At 37.4% G+C, this 15,186-nt stretch overlaps 1 protein-coding gene across 1 annotated transcript in view; it reads left to right on the top strand.

Annotated features, from left to right (window-relative positions):
- The window catches only part of DOCK2 (dedicator of cytokinesis 2), a 231,734-nt gene that overhangs the window by 49,609 nt on the left and 166,939 nt on the right, over positions 1-15,186 (top strand). The window contains exons 24-25 of the mRNA XM_014948222.1: positions 1,012-1,082; positions 1,742-1,848. Of these exons, the coding sequence (XP_014803708.1) occupies positions 1,012-1,082; positions 1,742-1,848 (178 nt within the window). The remainder of the gene's footprint in view (positions 1-1,011; positions 1,083-1,741; positions 1,849-15,186) is intronic.

Genomic DNA, 15,186 nt, shown 5'->3' with positions numbered 1-15,186 from the left:
AATTTGTTTTAGATAAATTACTATCCCTAGATGTTATTTCTTTTAGCAACCAGTCATTGCCACAGCGTCTTTATGCAGATTTGAACTTCCATGAAAAGACTGTCCTGTAGGTGACCTATTGAAATAGGAAGAAGAAGGGAAGGAGGAGACTGATGTCCTGCTTCAGATCTGTATCACTGTGGCCAGATTCTCCTTTTTGACAAATTATTTAGTACTTTACCAAAAATACTTTCAAAACCAGAGTCTATTTTTGCTTGGGATTTATTACAGCTCTCAGCCAAGAAGTAGGTTGTATCCTTTTGGATATGCTAAGTATTTGAGAAATACAAGCTTGTTAGTGGAAAGATAAGTCACAGGTCATTTTATGAACATAAAAATCATTGTAAGCAATTCTTAATATCTAAAGCATAAGTATAGAAATGAGTGCAGCAAGTGTTAAATATGTTTAACATTTTTGCTTTTTATTGCAAAATTTTTTTGCTATGTGTGCTTTCAAAAGGTATTATAGAGGCTAAATACTTTCAACCTAAAAAGGGACTTGATGACAGAGTACTGCAAGTTAGTCTTTAAGGATGCTAGCCTTAAACGTTAGTGATGATTTTGAGCCTGAAAATTACCTGCTTAATTATTCTTGTCCGTGTAAGAATAGCAACGTGTGCCTTTTTCTTACCCTTGTCATCTTGTAAGGTTTGATTATTCCACTGTGCTGTCAAAATATACCTCAGAAATTGACAGGATAAGATAAACCATGAGATAGCTTAGCTGCAGGTGGTTGGGTAGGGGGATGATGCTTTGTTTGATATATTCCAGAAAGTGTAGTTTTGGAGTGGATAGATGACTGTTATCCTCATTTCTGCCTCCTGCATGGTACATTTCTGGGATGGATGATAAAGTCCAAATTAATCATTGTTTAGTTTGTGTGCATCTGTTTCAGTGGTGTGCTCTGTATTGTTTGTATGCTGTATATGCAGATAAACCTACAAAATTAACACAATCTATATATCAATTCAGGTTGCTGCATTGAAGTACATCCCCTCAGTTCTTCACGATGTTGAAATGGTCTTTGATGCCAAGTTACTGAGGTGAGCTGCTTTTGAACATTTAGTAGCTGTGTCATATGGTGTATACAATGTATTGCTGCTGTCAACAATCAATTCTTATTGATCAGTTTAAGCCAACAAAGCTGTGCCAATTTGTACTGATCAAGAGAGTGGTGGACTCCTGGGCACAGGTTTTAACAAGGAGCTCTCCCCAGAATTACATAATGACAGGATTCATTATGGCAGCCCAATACTCAAGCAGTAATTTGGTGAATAAAATGAGCAAGTGGAACAATCTTTTTTTTTTTCCCCTCTTCCTCTCTGCTTGCCCCTCCCTTGAATCAACCCTATTCCAGAAAACCAAATCTGATTTTTGCAGTTTGAAATAAGATTTTTCTTTATTTTTCAGACAAAGATAAATTGCCTCTACCACACAAAAGTATCCTTACTCCATTGAAAACAATGGAAAGAAATAAACATCTGTAAACATGGCAAAATCTAGTTTGTCCTCATCTTGTTTCTCTTGAAAGTTTTCTTTCTAACCTCCAACTGATGTCTTGTTAATGTTTGTGATATGGTAAATAAATCCAAGTCTTAGAAATAAATGTTTAGAAAGATGTGATCTATTGCTCTTTCTGTCTTTACTTACACGTGATGAATTCATCTGTATGGTATTTATGACACTTTTCCTTTACATGCAGCCAACTCCTGTATGAATTTTATACTTGCATTCCACCAGTGAAACTACAGAAGCAGAAAGTGCAGTCCATGAAGGAAATAGTACGCAGCAACCTTTTTAAAAAACAAGGTAAATATAAAATGCCTTTAAGGCTTAAAATCAATAGGTGTGAAAATGGTGACTGACTTCTGTTTCGTGCAATTCGCATTTGAAATTGAGTAAAACTAATGCTGAGAGAGTGTGAAAGCCAGAAGTGTGACCTCTGGAGAAGATCTGCCTCTTTCTACAAGGTGGCTATTGTGCAAAGCATGATTGCTAACCTACAACAGGTCTCAGAGGAACAGGTTTGTGTTTGGTTTTTTTTGCCTATGATATAACAAATAGATGGATGGAGCTATATATATCTTTTTAACATATTAGTAAGTTCTTTAGTGGAGTAGGAATATAATTGAAACCTTGTGAACAGGTTTCATAACTGAGGGCCTATAGGTTTCATAACTATATAAGGCTGCTGCCTGGTCAGAGGAAAAAAGTCTGATTGTACTGTAGTTAAGCTTACCAGCTATACTGGACTATACTAAGCATCTCCCTTTATTGGAATTATGATGTTTCTTAACCGTTATCAGATGCTTCGTGTCTTTCTCCACTCTGGGAACAGGAGTGATAAGTGGTACTGAAATGTCTTTTTAGGGGAATTTTTGCTGAAAGAGTCCTAGCAGAGAAGCCCTGTTTTATTTGGTTGAATTTACGTTCACTGTTAAGTGTTGTCTCTCCTCTTGTGTGGACTGGATGGCTTGCTTCTTTCTCAACATCTTATTGCTGTCTAGAAGACCTCCAGAATTTTGAAAGGCACACAAGTTACTCATGTGGATGTCCATTTTATCAGCATCTCAGTTTCTGACATTTCATAGATAATGATTCCAGAATTCTCCAGAGGAGAAAAGAGTGTTTTTTTGGGTTCCAAAGAAGCTGTGATTATAGTCTGCTTAGTGTCGTGCTTGTTTCATGTGTTTAACAGGCCTTTGCTTTAGCTACGATCTGTTAATGAAAAATATTTTATAAAGCTTTTACAGCTTGCAGATAAATAATACTAATAGATAGCTGCTTGCTTATAAATGCAGCGTGTCTGATGTCTTGAAAGATATAGCTGGTATATCATGGAAAATGCTACCCCAGAATATGTTGTGAATTATAAAAAGGGTAGATGTTTTCTGCTTCTATATTTTTAAAGTAATAATGAATAATAAATTCTGCTAAGAGGATTTATAATTCTGAGGATTTAAAAAAAAGAAAAAGTGCTTTTTGTATGCTGCTGACCAGATAATCAATGCATTTTATTTTTTCCCAGATGGATAGATAGTGGATTAATTTAGTATTAAATTTATAAATTAAAAAATAAATAATGTCCCAAACCTCTCTGTGCTAACATCAAACGCTTGTCAGCAAAACCAAGCAGCTGAAACTGTAAAGGCAGGATAGAATACCAAAGTGATTTGTCAGCCACGCTGTTTTGTTCTGGATCCTGTATATCACAATAGGTCATTGGGATCCAAACTTGCACCACTTAAAGTATATGCATTTGATAATACATAGAAATTAACAGCTTGGCCCAGATGGCCAGGAAGGCCAACAGTATCCTGAACTGTATCAGGAATAGGGTGACCAGCAGGACTGGGGCAGTGATCATCCCCCTGTACTTGGCACTGGTGAGGACCCACCTCAAGTACTGTGTCCAGTTTTGGGCCACTCACTACTGGAGGGACATTGAGGTGCTGGAGCATGTCCAGAGAAGGGTAATGGATCTGCTCAGGGGTCTGGAGCACAAATCTTACGAGGAGTGGCTGAAGGAGTTGGGTTGTTCAGGCCAGAGAGAAGGAGGCTGGGGGGACACCTTCTCACTCTCTACAACTACCTGAAAAGGAGGGTGTAGAGAGGTGGGTGTCACTCTCTTTTCTTAAGTAACAAGTGATAGGACAAGAGGAAATGCCTCAAGTTGTGCCAGGGGAGGCTTAGATTGAATATTAGGAAAAGTTTATTTGCTGAAAGGGTTGTCAATCGTCGGATCAGGCTGACCAGGGAAGTGGTTGAGTCACCATCCCTGGAGTTATTTAACAGACCTCTAGATGTGGTACTGAGGAACATGGTTTAATGGTAGTTTGGCATCCTCTTTATAACTTTTCTTTCACCCAGTGTGCCTCTACGTTACTAATGGCAGAAAATCAACCTTAGGGTAATCGCAGGGTGTTCTCTATCTAATTGATATTTTGTGATTACTTGCATTTATGTTTTGTTTTCATATTCCTTGGATTTAACCTTCAAGTTGTTATTAGCATAATGGAGAGTTCACAACATATTTAAGCATAGGCACCAAAGAGTGTGAAAAGACCAATACACAGCTAAGTGTCTCTGATGTAGTAGTGTGAAATGTTTCTGCACTGTGCTATTGTAATACTGTGCACAGTAATAGCAAACAAGTAATTTTTCTTGTACATTGCTATGGTTTAAAATAGAAAATTCCAAAGGTGCTTTTTGGTCTCCATTAAATACAGTTGATTCTGAAATTAATTGGGTAGAGAACCACTCTCTTTGTAGGGTGTAAACAATGCCTGATTCATTACTCCAAGCAATGAGGTGGAAGGTAATTTACAAGAATGAAAGCGTATGTAATGTATCACAAAATACACTGCAGCATGATAATTAAGGTAAGATTGCCAACAGTATCATTAACTAAAGTTCATATTTATCTAGAACAGGTAGTATTTTTTTCTGCCATGAATATGGATTATGTTTAACTACATTGCTAATTACAATGAAGTCTATTAATTTGCATGTGTTTCAAATTACCATTTTTCCTTCAGGCTTCAGTATTTAGTCTCTTTCCATGTAGTTCATTACAGTTCCAGTTCAATTCATTTACTTCCATTCCCAATGGAATTATCTTTATAATTTAATTGGGTTTCATACATTGGTATTTCTTTTCCATATTCACATGTTCACAGCATTTTCTGAGGAAGCAGACTTGTGAAAACATGAAAATGTGTTTTCAAAAAATAAGAAAAAAAAGAAAGCCAGTGAAATTTGTTTTTAATAAATGTTACACGTGAACCTGAAGTTGTAAGCCTTGAGCTTAAGTTGAATTTATCGGTGTGTATACACAGGCATTCAGAAGTTTTCACTGTAGACTGTCATGGAATAGAATGCTTTCGTCAGATAAAGATGCAGGTTTCTGTTGACTGCTGCTGTAACTGATCTTAAAAAGCACCACAGTGCTACAGCACTTTTACAAGCCTTTAAATTAAATTGACTGATTTTTTTGAGGCATTGATTTCTTGTTTCCACTCTGTAACTATAATATAGCTTAGGGGTTATGGCAGTTCAGGTATTGGTGTGGCTGAATGAAGACTGATGCTTTCAACTGCTTGTGCACTTTCCCCATAAAGTTTAGGAACATTCTAAAAGGATGTGTGAGCTCATCCATAGACATTTGTCCAGTCTTGACTTCAAATAATATTAGGTCCTTCTTATTCAGAGGACAAGAAATCTTAAACTTAATTTTTGACACTTTCCTTTTAGATTACTTCCTAATTCATTGTTTTAAATTATCAGAGGAAAATAAATGGTTGTCTTTTCCTGTATAAGTACCCCTCATGGGATTTCAAAGTCTCATTTATGATGTAAGAAACAGTCTCCTGTCATTTATCTTTCCCTTTATATAGTGAGATGTGATGGATTATTCTCCCCCTCTTGTGAAATTCTCTATTGGATGTGCCAAAGAAAAGTTTTTTGTTAGAATTGCTTCATTTCTATGTAAAACTAGTTTGATGCCTGACTGGATTTTTGGATGTGCCAAAGAAAAGTTTTTTGTTAGAATTGGTTCATTTCTATGTAAAACTACTTTTGATGCCTGACTGGATTTTTGCGGAAACCTATTGCCAAAATTTCCTGACCATCTGTCCATTTTTGAGGGATCACCAAATGAAGACATCGTTGTTTAAAAATTACACACGATTTTTCTTGTAGTGTTTCAGTGTTTATAGTATTTGGAGGTAGATTGTTATTCTAAGCTGACCATGGAATATTCACTGACCTAATGCCAAAACTTGTATATGGATATTTTTATTGTTGTTAAATTAATTTAAAATGCTTGAACTTATGATAAAATGTGTATGTATGCACACTGCTGCTTTTGACTTTGTATTCTCTAGGGATCCACTTCTGGTTAGGAGTTTGTGCCGTAGCAGAACTCTCTGAGATCTACTCCAAAGAATAGAAACTCTAAGTAGGTCACACAGATGGTCACTGGCAGGGGTGGGAATAGAGTTTCAGTCTCTTGGCTTGAAATCCAGGTCCTCTGCTCACTACTGCATGTTCAGCATATGCAAACCACTTGCTGATTTTGGAAGAACAGCAGCAAGAGACATATGTTAGCAGTAGGGGTTAATTTGCCAGATGCCAGAAGAAATGCTGAGACTATAGTAATTTTTTTTTCCTAACTGCAGAGCTCTCTCTGTTGGGCTATTGCTTGAACAGGATCGGTGCTTGTGCACACCCATAATTAGACTGGTTTCCTAACATTTGTGTGTACATTACTGAGTTATATCTGTGAAATATTCTGATGATACTTTCATTTGACTGCTTGGAAAGTATTGGTAGTTCATGTGTTGGTGCTCTAGAGGAGCAAAGATTTAAGTCAGATCTGAGACTTATTCCATATTAAGTAATGCACATATAAATGTGTTCTAAATTTTTGGGGTGGAGCTGAGGAAAACTGTCAATAGGTCCGTCCTGTGCTATGAATGTTGTATGCATGTTAGTAATTATGTACAGGTTAAACTAAGGCATCTTTTCAATTACATTATTATCTTAAATACTGTAATATCAAATTTAAACATAACCAGTAAATTAAAATGAAATAGATGAACTTAATATAGCATGTGTAATACGGTATGAAGTAAATGCAAATGGATTTGGTGATGTTATGTGTTTGTACAGTAGAGCCACAGCAATCTAAGATTGTCCTACCAGACTCTTTAATGAACGTCTCTGTCTTGAAAAAAACACTGAGAATGAGTTGTACCTTCATGTTCTTTGGAATTCTTCTTTCTAAAGGTTTGAATTTGTTACATGGGCCATGATCTGTCAGTAAATGCCAGTTTCTGTTGTATAAGACCTATGTTTCACAAATAATGCAATGTTTGATTTTTATTTTTTTTTCTTTTGAAGATCCAGCTGTAAGTCCATGTTGTGATTTCATTTGTGCAAGTCAGGGTCAACTTAGAAAAAATTTAGTGTTAAAATTGTGGCATACGATCAGCATCAAGTCTGGGCTCTCTTTTATGTAACCCAATTACAGATTTAGAAAAAAGCATATTGTTTTTACCTTCAGGACCATTAAGCAAAAAGTTTTAAAGAAGTAGAAAGGACACTAATTTCTGATTGAGGGTCTTTCACTTCAATTATTGTTGCTGAAATTGAGTTATAGATATTGATTTTAACTGTTCTTGTAATCTTAGGTTGTGTTCCTACTGATACAAGTTCTTAAGCCAGAGTTTTATTTTTCATTTTCTGTGATTTATTTTTTTTTCCTGTACTATTTTCAACACAACTTTTCAACATTTAAGAATGTTTGAGTGTAAGATATTGTTAATGCATTTGACTGTCCCATTTTTACTTACTGGGAGAAAATACCCTTCATAAACTCCTTTCAAATGGTTCTCTATTGAAACATAAAAGTTTTTCCTGTGGATTCAATTCTTCAAGTTTGTACTTAGATTTGAAAAGATTCATTTAAGAAACACAATTCTGATTATCTGTGATTTATTTTTTTTTCCTGTACTATTTTCAACACAACTTTTCAACATTTAAGAATGTTTGAGTGTAAGATATTGTTAATGCATTTGACTGTCCCATTTTTACTTACTGGGAGAAAATATTCCTGCAATATTTTTGTATGGATAAGGATAGCATATGCGTATCTGTAGGTATTTATCAGTGTATGTTTGTGATGACACATGTAAATTAAAGCCATTATTTTATTTCTGGAGGAGTAGGTGACACACTCGGGTTTTTTTTTTTTTTTCCCCCCTTCCTCCTTTTGTAATATGCAGTAGTGTTTTTAGGGGTATGTTACCTTTAGAGCATCACTTCACATCCTGTATTTGTTTTTTGCCAGCTCTATTCCTGCAATATTTTTGTATGGATAAGGATAGTATATGCGTATCTGTAGGTATTTATCAATGTATGTTTGTGATGACACATGTAGATTAAAGCCATTATTTTATTTCTGGAGGAGTAGGTGACACACTCGGTATTGCTACTGGTAACATTTTGTTAGACTTGGCGCATTAAGGCAGGTGTTTTAGTTATATTTTTTAAAAAAATCTTGAGATATTGAGGGAAATTGAAATCCAATTAGGTGGACTAGTTTTTAACAATGAACTAAGTGTGTGTGTAAAACCTTTGTTTACAGCTAGTCCAAGTAGAAAAAAGAGAGTACAAAGACGCGCCACAGAAGTTGATACAAAGCTGTTACTTGAGCAAAATTGTGTGTCAATTAAATGATATGTGGAAACATGCAAGTTGGATTTCCATAATCAGCGTTCCTTAGTCCAAACACAAGGCAAATTTTCAAGTCTGCCAGAGAGGAAATGCTGACGCATTCGTGGCAGGCTGGCAGACTATGACTGCAAGCTGGAAAAGCACTGAACGCTAAAAGTGTTTTGGCTACAGCAACGATAGTGTTAGATGTTGCTCTGGCTGCCTTCGAATACATGGCATTACTCAGCTCCCATGAGGAGTGGAGAAAGTTGAAGACATGCCTTCAAGTAGGGGGTTGGATGTGTTCTGCAGCACTATGCTTGGTCGCAGTCGTGTGCTGTGACTGTTAGTTGGTCCAAGTAGAAAAAAGAGAGTACAAAGACGCGCCACAGAAGTTGATACAAAGCTGTTACTTGAGCAAAATTGTGTGTCAATTAAATGATATGTGGAAACATGCAAGTTGGATTTCCATAATCAGCGTTCCTTAGTCCAAACACAAGGCAAATTTTCAAGTCTGCCAGAGAGGAAATGCTGACGCATTCGTGGCAGGCTGGCAGACTATGACTGCAAGCTGGAAAAGCACTGAACGCTAAAAGTGTTTTGGCTACAGCAACGATAGTGTTAGATGTTGCTCTGGCTGCCTTCGAATACATGGCATTACTCAGCTCCCATGAGGAGTGGAGAAAGTTGAAGACATGCCTTCAAGTAGGGGGTTGGATGTGTTCTGCAGCACTATGCTTGGTCACAGTCGTGTGCTGTGACTGTGAAAGCTGTACCCGTTTTGTGTCTCACCTTGCTGGCTGACACTTGCTTTGAATGACCAGCAACAGTGTCGTGTGCTGGCTTCACAGGATCAACCACTGTGTTTCTCCTTCCCATGTTAGTACTGGATTCCAAGAGACAGAAAGAATATGCACGTTACAGTGCTGTCAGAGTCTCTAGGTGACTTATGGTACCTCCCCTTTCCCTGGCTTTTATCTAAACTGTGAAATTTGAATTTAGATATAGCAATGAATAAAACATACAATTGTGAATACATGGCTCCTAGCGAAGAGTTAAATGGCAAACAAGGGAGAGGAAAGACTTCTAATAGAAAGATGCCTGCAGTTGTGAACAGATGTCCTTTGTGAAGAAGCATGGCACTTTAATCGAGCACTGACTGCTCAAGGAAGTCTCTCCTCGTTGAAAGAATATTGTTCACTGATTTTATTTTTAAGACTTTGCTCTAAATCTGTATTCAGGTGACACCTATGTCCTTATTAAATTGGCATGCCGGTTTTTAAGCGGGCATGAAGCCATTCTAACAGATGGATATGACTACAGGCATGCCAGGGAATCAAGAGTAGTGTTTCCTAAGGGAGACAAAAGTGGTGTTAAATCTTTATTACCATTTTGGCTGCACATATGAGGCAGTCAGGAATGAAGCCCGTCTGTGATTTTTGCTGAAGGAGACCCAAATGTCTTTTTTTAATGACGTTATTGCATTAGTGACTTAGAGTTTGCATTTCACTTACCTAGTGGAGAAGAAATCATTATAGATGTCTTCTGAAGCAGAATAAGGTGAATGGAGGGGTTAAAAAAACCCAACCCAAAACTGAACACGTGTAACTCCTTAATCTTTTATGAGACTGAATCTACCTATCCTTATTCAGGAAGGTGTTATCAGGAAACCTCTCTCTGAGAACTGCATTGGATTTTGGGTTTGATAGATACGTAAAACTATGCGTCTTTTGACAGACCTTGGTAAAAGAAATGCAAGGTACTCAAACTGTATCTTGATGTTTTATGTGTTCAAATACAAAAGCATGTGCTGTAGGGCAGCACATGTTTTATTCTCGCTTCTAGAAAAGATCCAGTCAGAACAGTTGTTTTTTCATTGGTTTGAACATTAAGAAGGAGTATATCTGTCTTTGCCAATGTTATCACATCATTTATCAAGCAGAAAAGCAGTTGGTACTTAAATAGGCATCTGCCCCCGCCCCCATGTCTCTCCTCCATCTGTCTTGAGCTTTCTTGAGGCAAGAGGGGAGATCTTTGTCTGTGGATTGCTTAATCATAGAATCATTTAGGTTGGAAAAGATTCTTAAGATGTAGAATCATTTAGGTTGGAAAAGATTCTTAAAATGGAGTCCAACCATAAACCTAACGCTGCCAAAGTCCACCACTAAACCATGTCCTTAAGTGTTGCATCTACAAGTTTTTTAAATACCTCTAGGAATGGTGACTCAACCACTTCCTTGGGCAGCCTGTTCCAGTGCTTGGTAGCCCTTGAGGCAGTTTCTTCTTGTCCTGTCACTTGTTACTTGAGAAAATATAGCAACACCCACCTCTCTACACCCTTCTTTCAGGTAGTTGTAGAGTGGCATAAGGTCTCCCCTCAGCCTCCTTTTCTCCAGGCTGAACAACCTAACTCTCTCAGCCTCTCCTCATAGGACTTGTGCTCCAGACCCCTCCCCAGCCTCACTGCCCTTCTTTGGACACGCTCCAGCCCCTCAATGTCTTTCTTGTAGTTGAAGGGCTGAAAACTGAACACGATTCTCGAGGTGGGGCCTCCCCAGTGCCGAGTACGGGGGACAATCACTTCTATCTTTCTGGCTCCTCTATTTTCTGATACATGTCAGGATGCTTTTGGCCTTTTTGGCCACCTGGGCACACTGTTGGCTCATGTTCTGCGTCTGTCAAGTACCACCCCCAGGCCTTTTTCTGCCAGGCAGCTCTCCAGCCACTCTTCCCCAAGCCTGTAGTGCTGCAGGGGGTTGTTGTGACCCAGGTGCAGGATCTGGCACTTGGCCTTGTTGAACCTCATCCCATTGGCCTCGGCCCGTTGACCCAGCCTGTCCAGATCCCTCTGCAAAGCCTCTCTACCCTCCAGCAGACCAACAGTCCCACCCAACTTGGCGTTGTCTGCAAAGTTAGTGAGGGTGCACTCGGTAATGAGTCCACATCATCAAATGCCACAAGAGAAAATTTTACTTTGGCTGTTTCTTTTCTCAATTACTGTCTTGCATCATTTTCTTAATTTTTTTCTCCTTTTCTCTGGCCAATGAGTTGTTGCCACTCTAATGAGCTCTTTGCTTATTTTGCTAACTTTAATTGTGCAGTGATACCTTAATAGTATAACCTTGAATTTATATAGCCATTGAAAAAACTTTGTCCCTGGATAATAGAGAGATTTCATATTTTGTGTAATATTCTAGTAAAATTATTTTAACAGGATTTTTAAAGATGAGAAGACATGAGTGCAGTTTTATGTTAATACTAGCCCACCTGCAGGCTCAGGCTGAGACCAGGGCTTGTTTGCTCTGGATTCTAGTCCTTTTAGTTACTTACATACTGATTGTATATGTTCATCAGAGGATCTTGGAATTGCATCCTCATATGGGATGACTTTAGCTGGTAGGGATCTTATAAAAGCCAATTAATTTTCCTTTTATAAGAATATTGTATTTTATTTATTAATAATGTCCTAAAAGAACATTATCTGAGTTTAACAAACGCAAAAAAAAGTAGTTCTCCTGTATTGCCTTAACTAACAAGCTACCTAGCAGCCAGTCATAAAATACAGGCATATAGCCTCAATCTAAACCAAACTAATTAATGCAAAAATACAATTTGCTTATAAAAATATATTGAACAATTATTCCATTAATTACAATTGCAGGTGTTTGTTGTTTTTTTTAAAGAAGAAATAATATAGCTAAAGCTAGTTAAAGGACCTTTGAATTTCCATGTAGCTTGACACTTCAACATTGTTCACATCTGAAAATGCACTGTAAATAATTAATCAGCTGCATATGTTAAGTCCTTTTAATAGATTCTGTATGTATCAAATATGGAACAAATTTTAATTTATAATGTAAATTACAACTGGGAGTAATGAAGCTTGCAGAGTAATTAGCTCTTAAAACTGGAGGAAGTCAATTGTACCTTCTGCCTCAGCTGTCCTCTCGGTAAAATAAGAGAACTTTGTCTATGCAAGAAGCTCTGCTTTCTTAATTTTTAAGAATTATGCAATGGCTTTATGCAGAAAAAGAATTATGTCAGATACTTGTTTCTTTTGCCAAAATACATGTGTGTGTGTGTTTTAAATGAGTTATAGGCGACAGTGGGAATTCTGCATTCTGGTAGGAAAGTTTTAGATGGCGTCTGAAACCCTGCTGTGGAGGAGTTTTACATTCAATGAATTTCGCTTCCACTCCTTTATAAGGTGTCCAGCACAACTTGTAACTCATTATTGGTCAAATGGGTATGACTGGCATGTGAAGTCAGATGTAATGTAGTTATTAATATACATATAACACCTACTTTGAAGTTCTAGCTTTTTTCTACTTCAGTACAAATGTAAAATGTATTTTAGCTAAAATACAGATTTCCCCTTGAGCAATAATTTTGTTCAGCCTAGTCTCTTAATTTACTTTTGAAATAAAGCTCCTTAAGTACAGATTTTTATTATGATTTATTATCCAGTTGCTTCCTGTAACTTTAAAAGCTACTCAAAGAGAATTTTTGTATTTGCTAGCTGTCAGATGTTTCAAAGGAGATCTTATGGCTTAAAAATGGAGCTGGATATTATTTTGGAGGAGTGGGGACAATCAGTGTGTTTATCCTGGCAGATGTGAAGCCGGTATGTGCATATAACGTTCCGTCCTCTTTCTAAGTGGTGAGAAGTAGCTGAGATGTCAAGTGATTTGATATGACTTTGAACTTTGTTGTTAGGAACAGGCCTGTTAGCATAGCACTCCCTACGGATTGTTTTGAAGTGGAAATGTCTTAAAAGCATTATTTTGAAGAATGGTAGTTATGAGCAAACAGTTGCCAGCTAAATTTCTTGCATATTGTTAATTTGGAATCTGTATTCCTATGACATGTGATTGCAGATTAGTTAAGAGTTGGATGTGTTTGTCTAAATATGTCCGTCTTCATGTTGTATTAATTACAGCTGTTACTGTGTCCGTTGCAGAATGTTAGAGTAATAGTTCTGCATCCTCATAAAAAGTGCAGTGTGTACACAGCAGGTTTTGAGCAGAGAACATATGGCACAAAGCAGTGTGTGTGTGGACTTAGATATAACTGCGGACAAGTATGTACAGTGGTATAGTAGGCAGATAAGCTTTGTTGCTTGTCTTTTGGGTTGATGTATTGGATCCACAATGCTAGAGGAAAGGTGGGGGTCTAGCTTGTGATGAATCATTCCTTCAGCATATCTTGCGTGTGAGTAGAGAATCTGAGACGAAGACAGAGTTGAGTTGGAGTGGGTATCAGGAAAGAGAAATTGAATTTTTGATGTCTCAGTGCTTGCTGCATGCGTACTTTCATACAGGTTAAATAGATGTGAAGCAATTTTTTTTGCCTCTATATAGATGCTGTGCAATTCATACGGTCCGAATTGCCAAGAAATAGGTTTCTTCCATCTGTCTTTAGAGTCATGATTTTGATGTCATCTCTTCTGGTACAGGAAACCTTATGTTATAGTCTATGGGTGAAAAAAATTGCAAGCCCTAAAAATGTCATGATTTACATATATAGGTGTATATATAGAGATGTATCTTTGTTCCTAACTTTCTGACAGTCTCCATTCATTTTCCAAATAGTCAACATCTAGCAGTCTCCTGTGAATTTATTGCTGTGTGCTGGCATTTACTTGTTATTGTAGTCAGCTGCTGTCTTCTGTTTCTGAGGAAACAGACTGGTCATCTGCAGTGCACCAAGCTATGCTACCATTAATGAGCAGTTTTTGCAATAAAGGATCATAGAATAGTTCAAGTTGGAAGGAAGGTGAGAATGTGTCTTGGGCAGCCTCCCACTCAAAATGGGCTCAGCTGTGAGGTCAGACCAGGCTGCTCTGAGCCTGCCCCAGTTGGATCTTGAACTTCTCCAAGGACAGAGACAGGGCAACCTCTTTGTTCCGCTGCTTGACTGTCTTCACAAGGAAGAAGTATTTCCTTATGTCCAGTCTGAACTGCTTGTTTCAGTTGAGTCCATTTTTTTTTTGTGTGTCTGATTCGCTTTAAAATCTGTTAAATGCATGCCATCTTTCAGTAACAGACTGGAAATCCACTGCAGTTCCATTTTAGTTTCTCTTTTGCAACTTCTAAGCAAGTTCCTTCAACATATCTCACCAAAGTGACATACAGCTTTCCTCTCTGCAGCATATGGACTGCGTGGAGAAGTTAAAAGTTTAAGAAATAACTCTTACAGCCCAACTCTGCAGTGGGAACGAAATAGTCATTGCTATTTTAGGGAGGTGGGGTTTATACTGGTAGGTTTAGCAGGTTTTTTCACTCATACGCTTTCACTCTTTTTCATAACCCTCATGAACTGGAACTTGGTTAGCAATAGGTGTGATGTTCAAAGGAAAAAGTATCTTCAATATTTTTGGAGTGGTCAGAACCATGACAAACGAATCCTGAACTGATCATACTATAAACTATTTCCCCTCTGAATACTAACCTTGTCAGAACCATGACAAACGAATCCTGAACTGGTCATACTATAAACTATTTCCCATCTGAATAATAACCTGAATAATGACTGTTGAAGGACAGTTTCCATAGATTGCAATGAAAACAGAATTAAAGTTTATTTTCTGGTGTTTTCAAGTAGGTAATAATCTAATTTACAATTCTTACTTATTTTTTGACTGAATATATAAAACCTTTCCTTATAAAAGAAAGAAGGTTACTATCACATTTCAGCAAGTTCTAAAGGTATTGCATATTACTTTTAACATTGCTAATGATGTTTCTTTGGTTTAGTTTTTGGTCAAGAAGCTAATGACGCTGCATTTGTTGCATTTATAATTAGTTATTAAAAGTGGTTCATATGAGCAAATAAAGACAGAATTTGCTGATTATCAAGTTACATCTCAGCTTCAGAAAACTGTATAATGTTTGATGTGTACGGCTGGTGGCTCGGAATCTATCAGTATTG

This window comes from Calidris pugnax, unplaced genomic scaffold (genome assembly GCF_001431845.1).
Source record: "Calidris pugnax isolate Ruff unplaced genomic scaffold, ASM143184v1 scaffold27, whole genome shotgun sequence".
Classification (NCBI taxonomy): Eukaryota; Metazoa; Chordata; class Aves; order Charadriiformes; family Scolopacidae; genus Calidris; species Calidris pugnax.
This window is presented reverse-complemented; position numbering and strand designations above follow the sequence as displayed.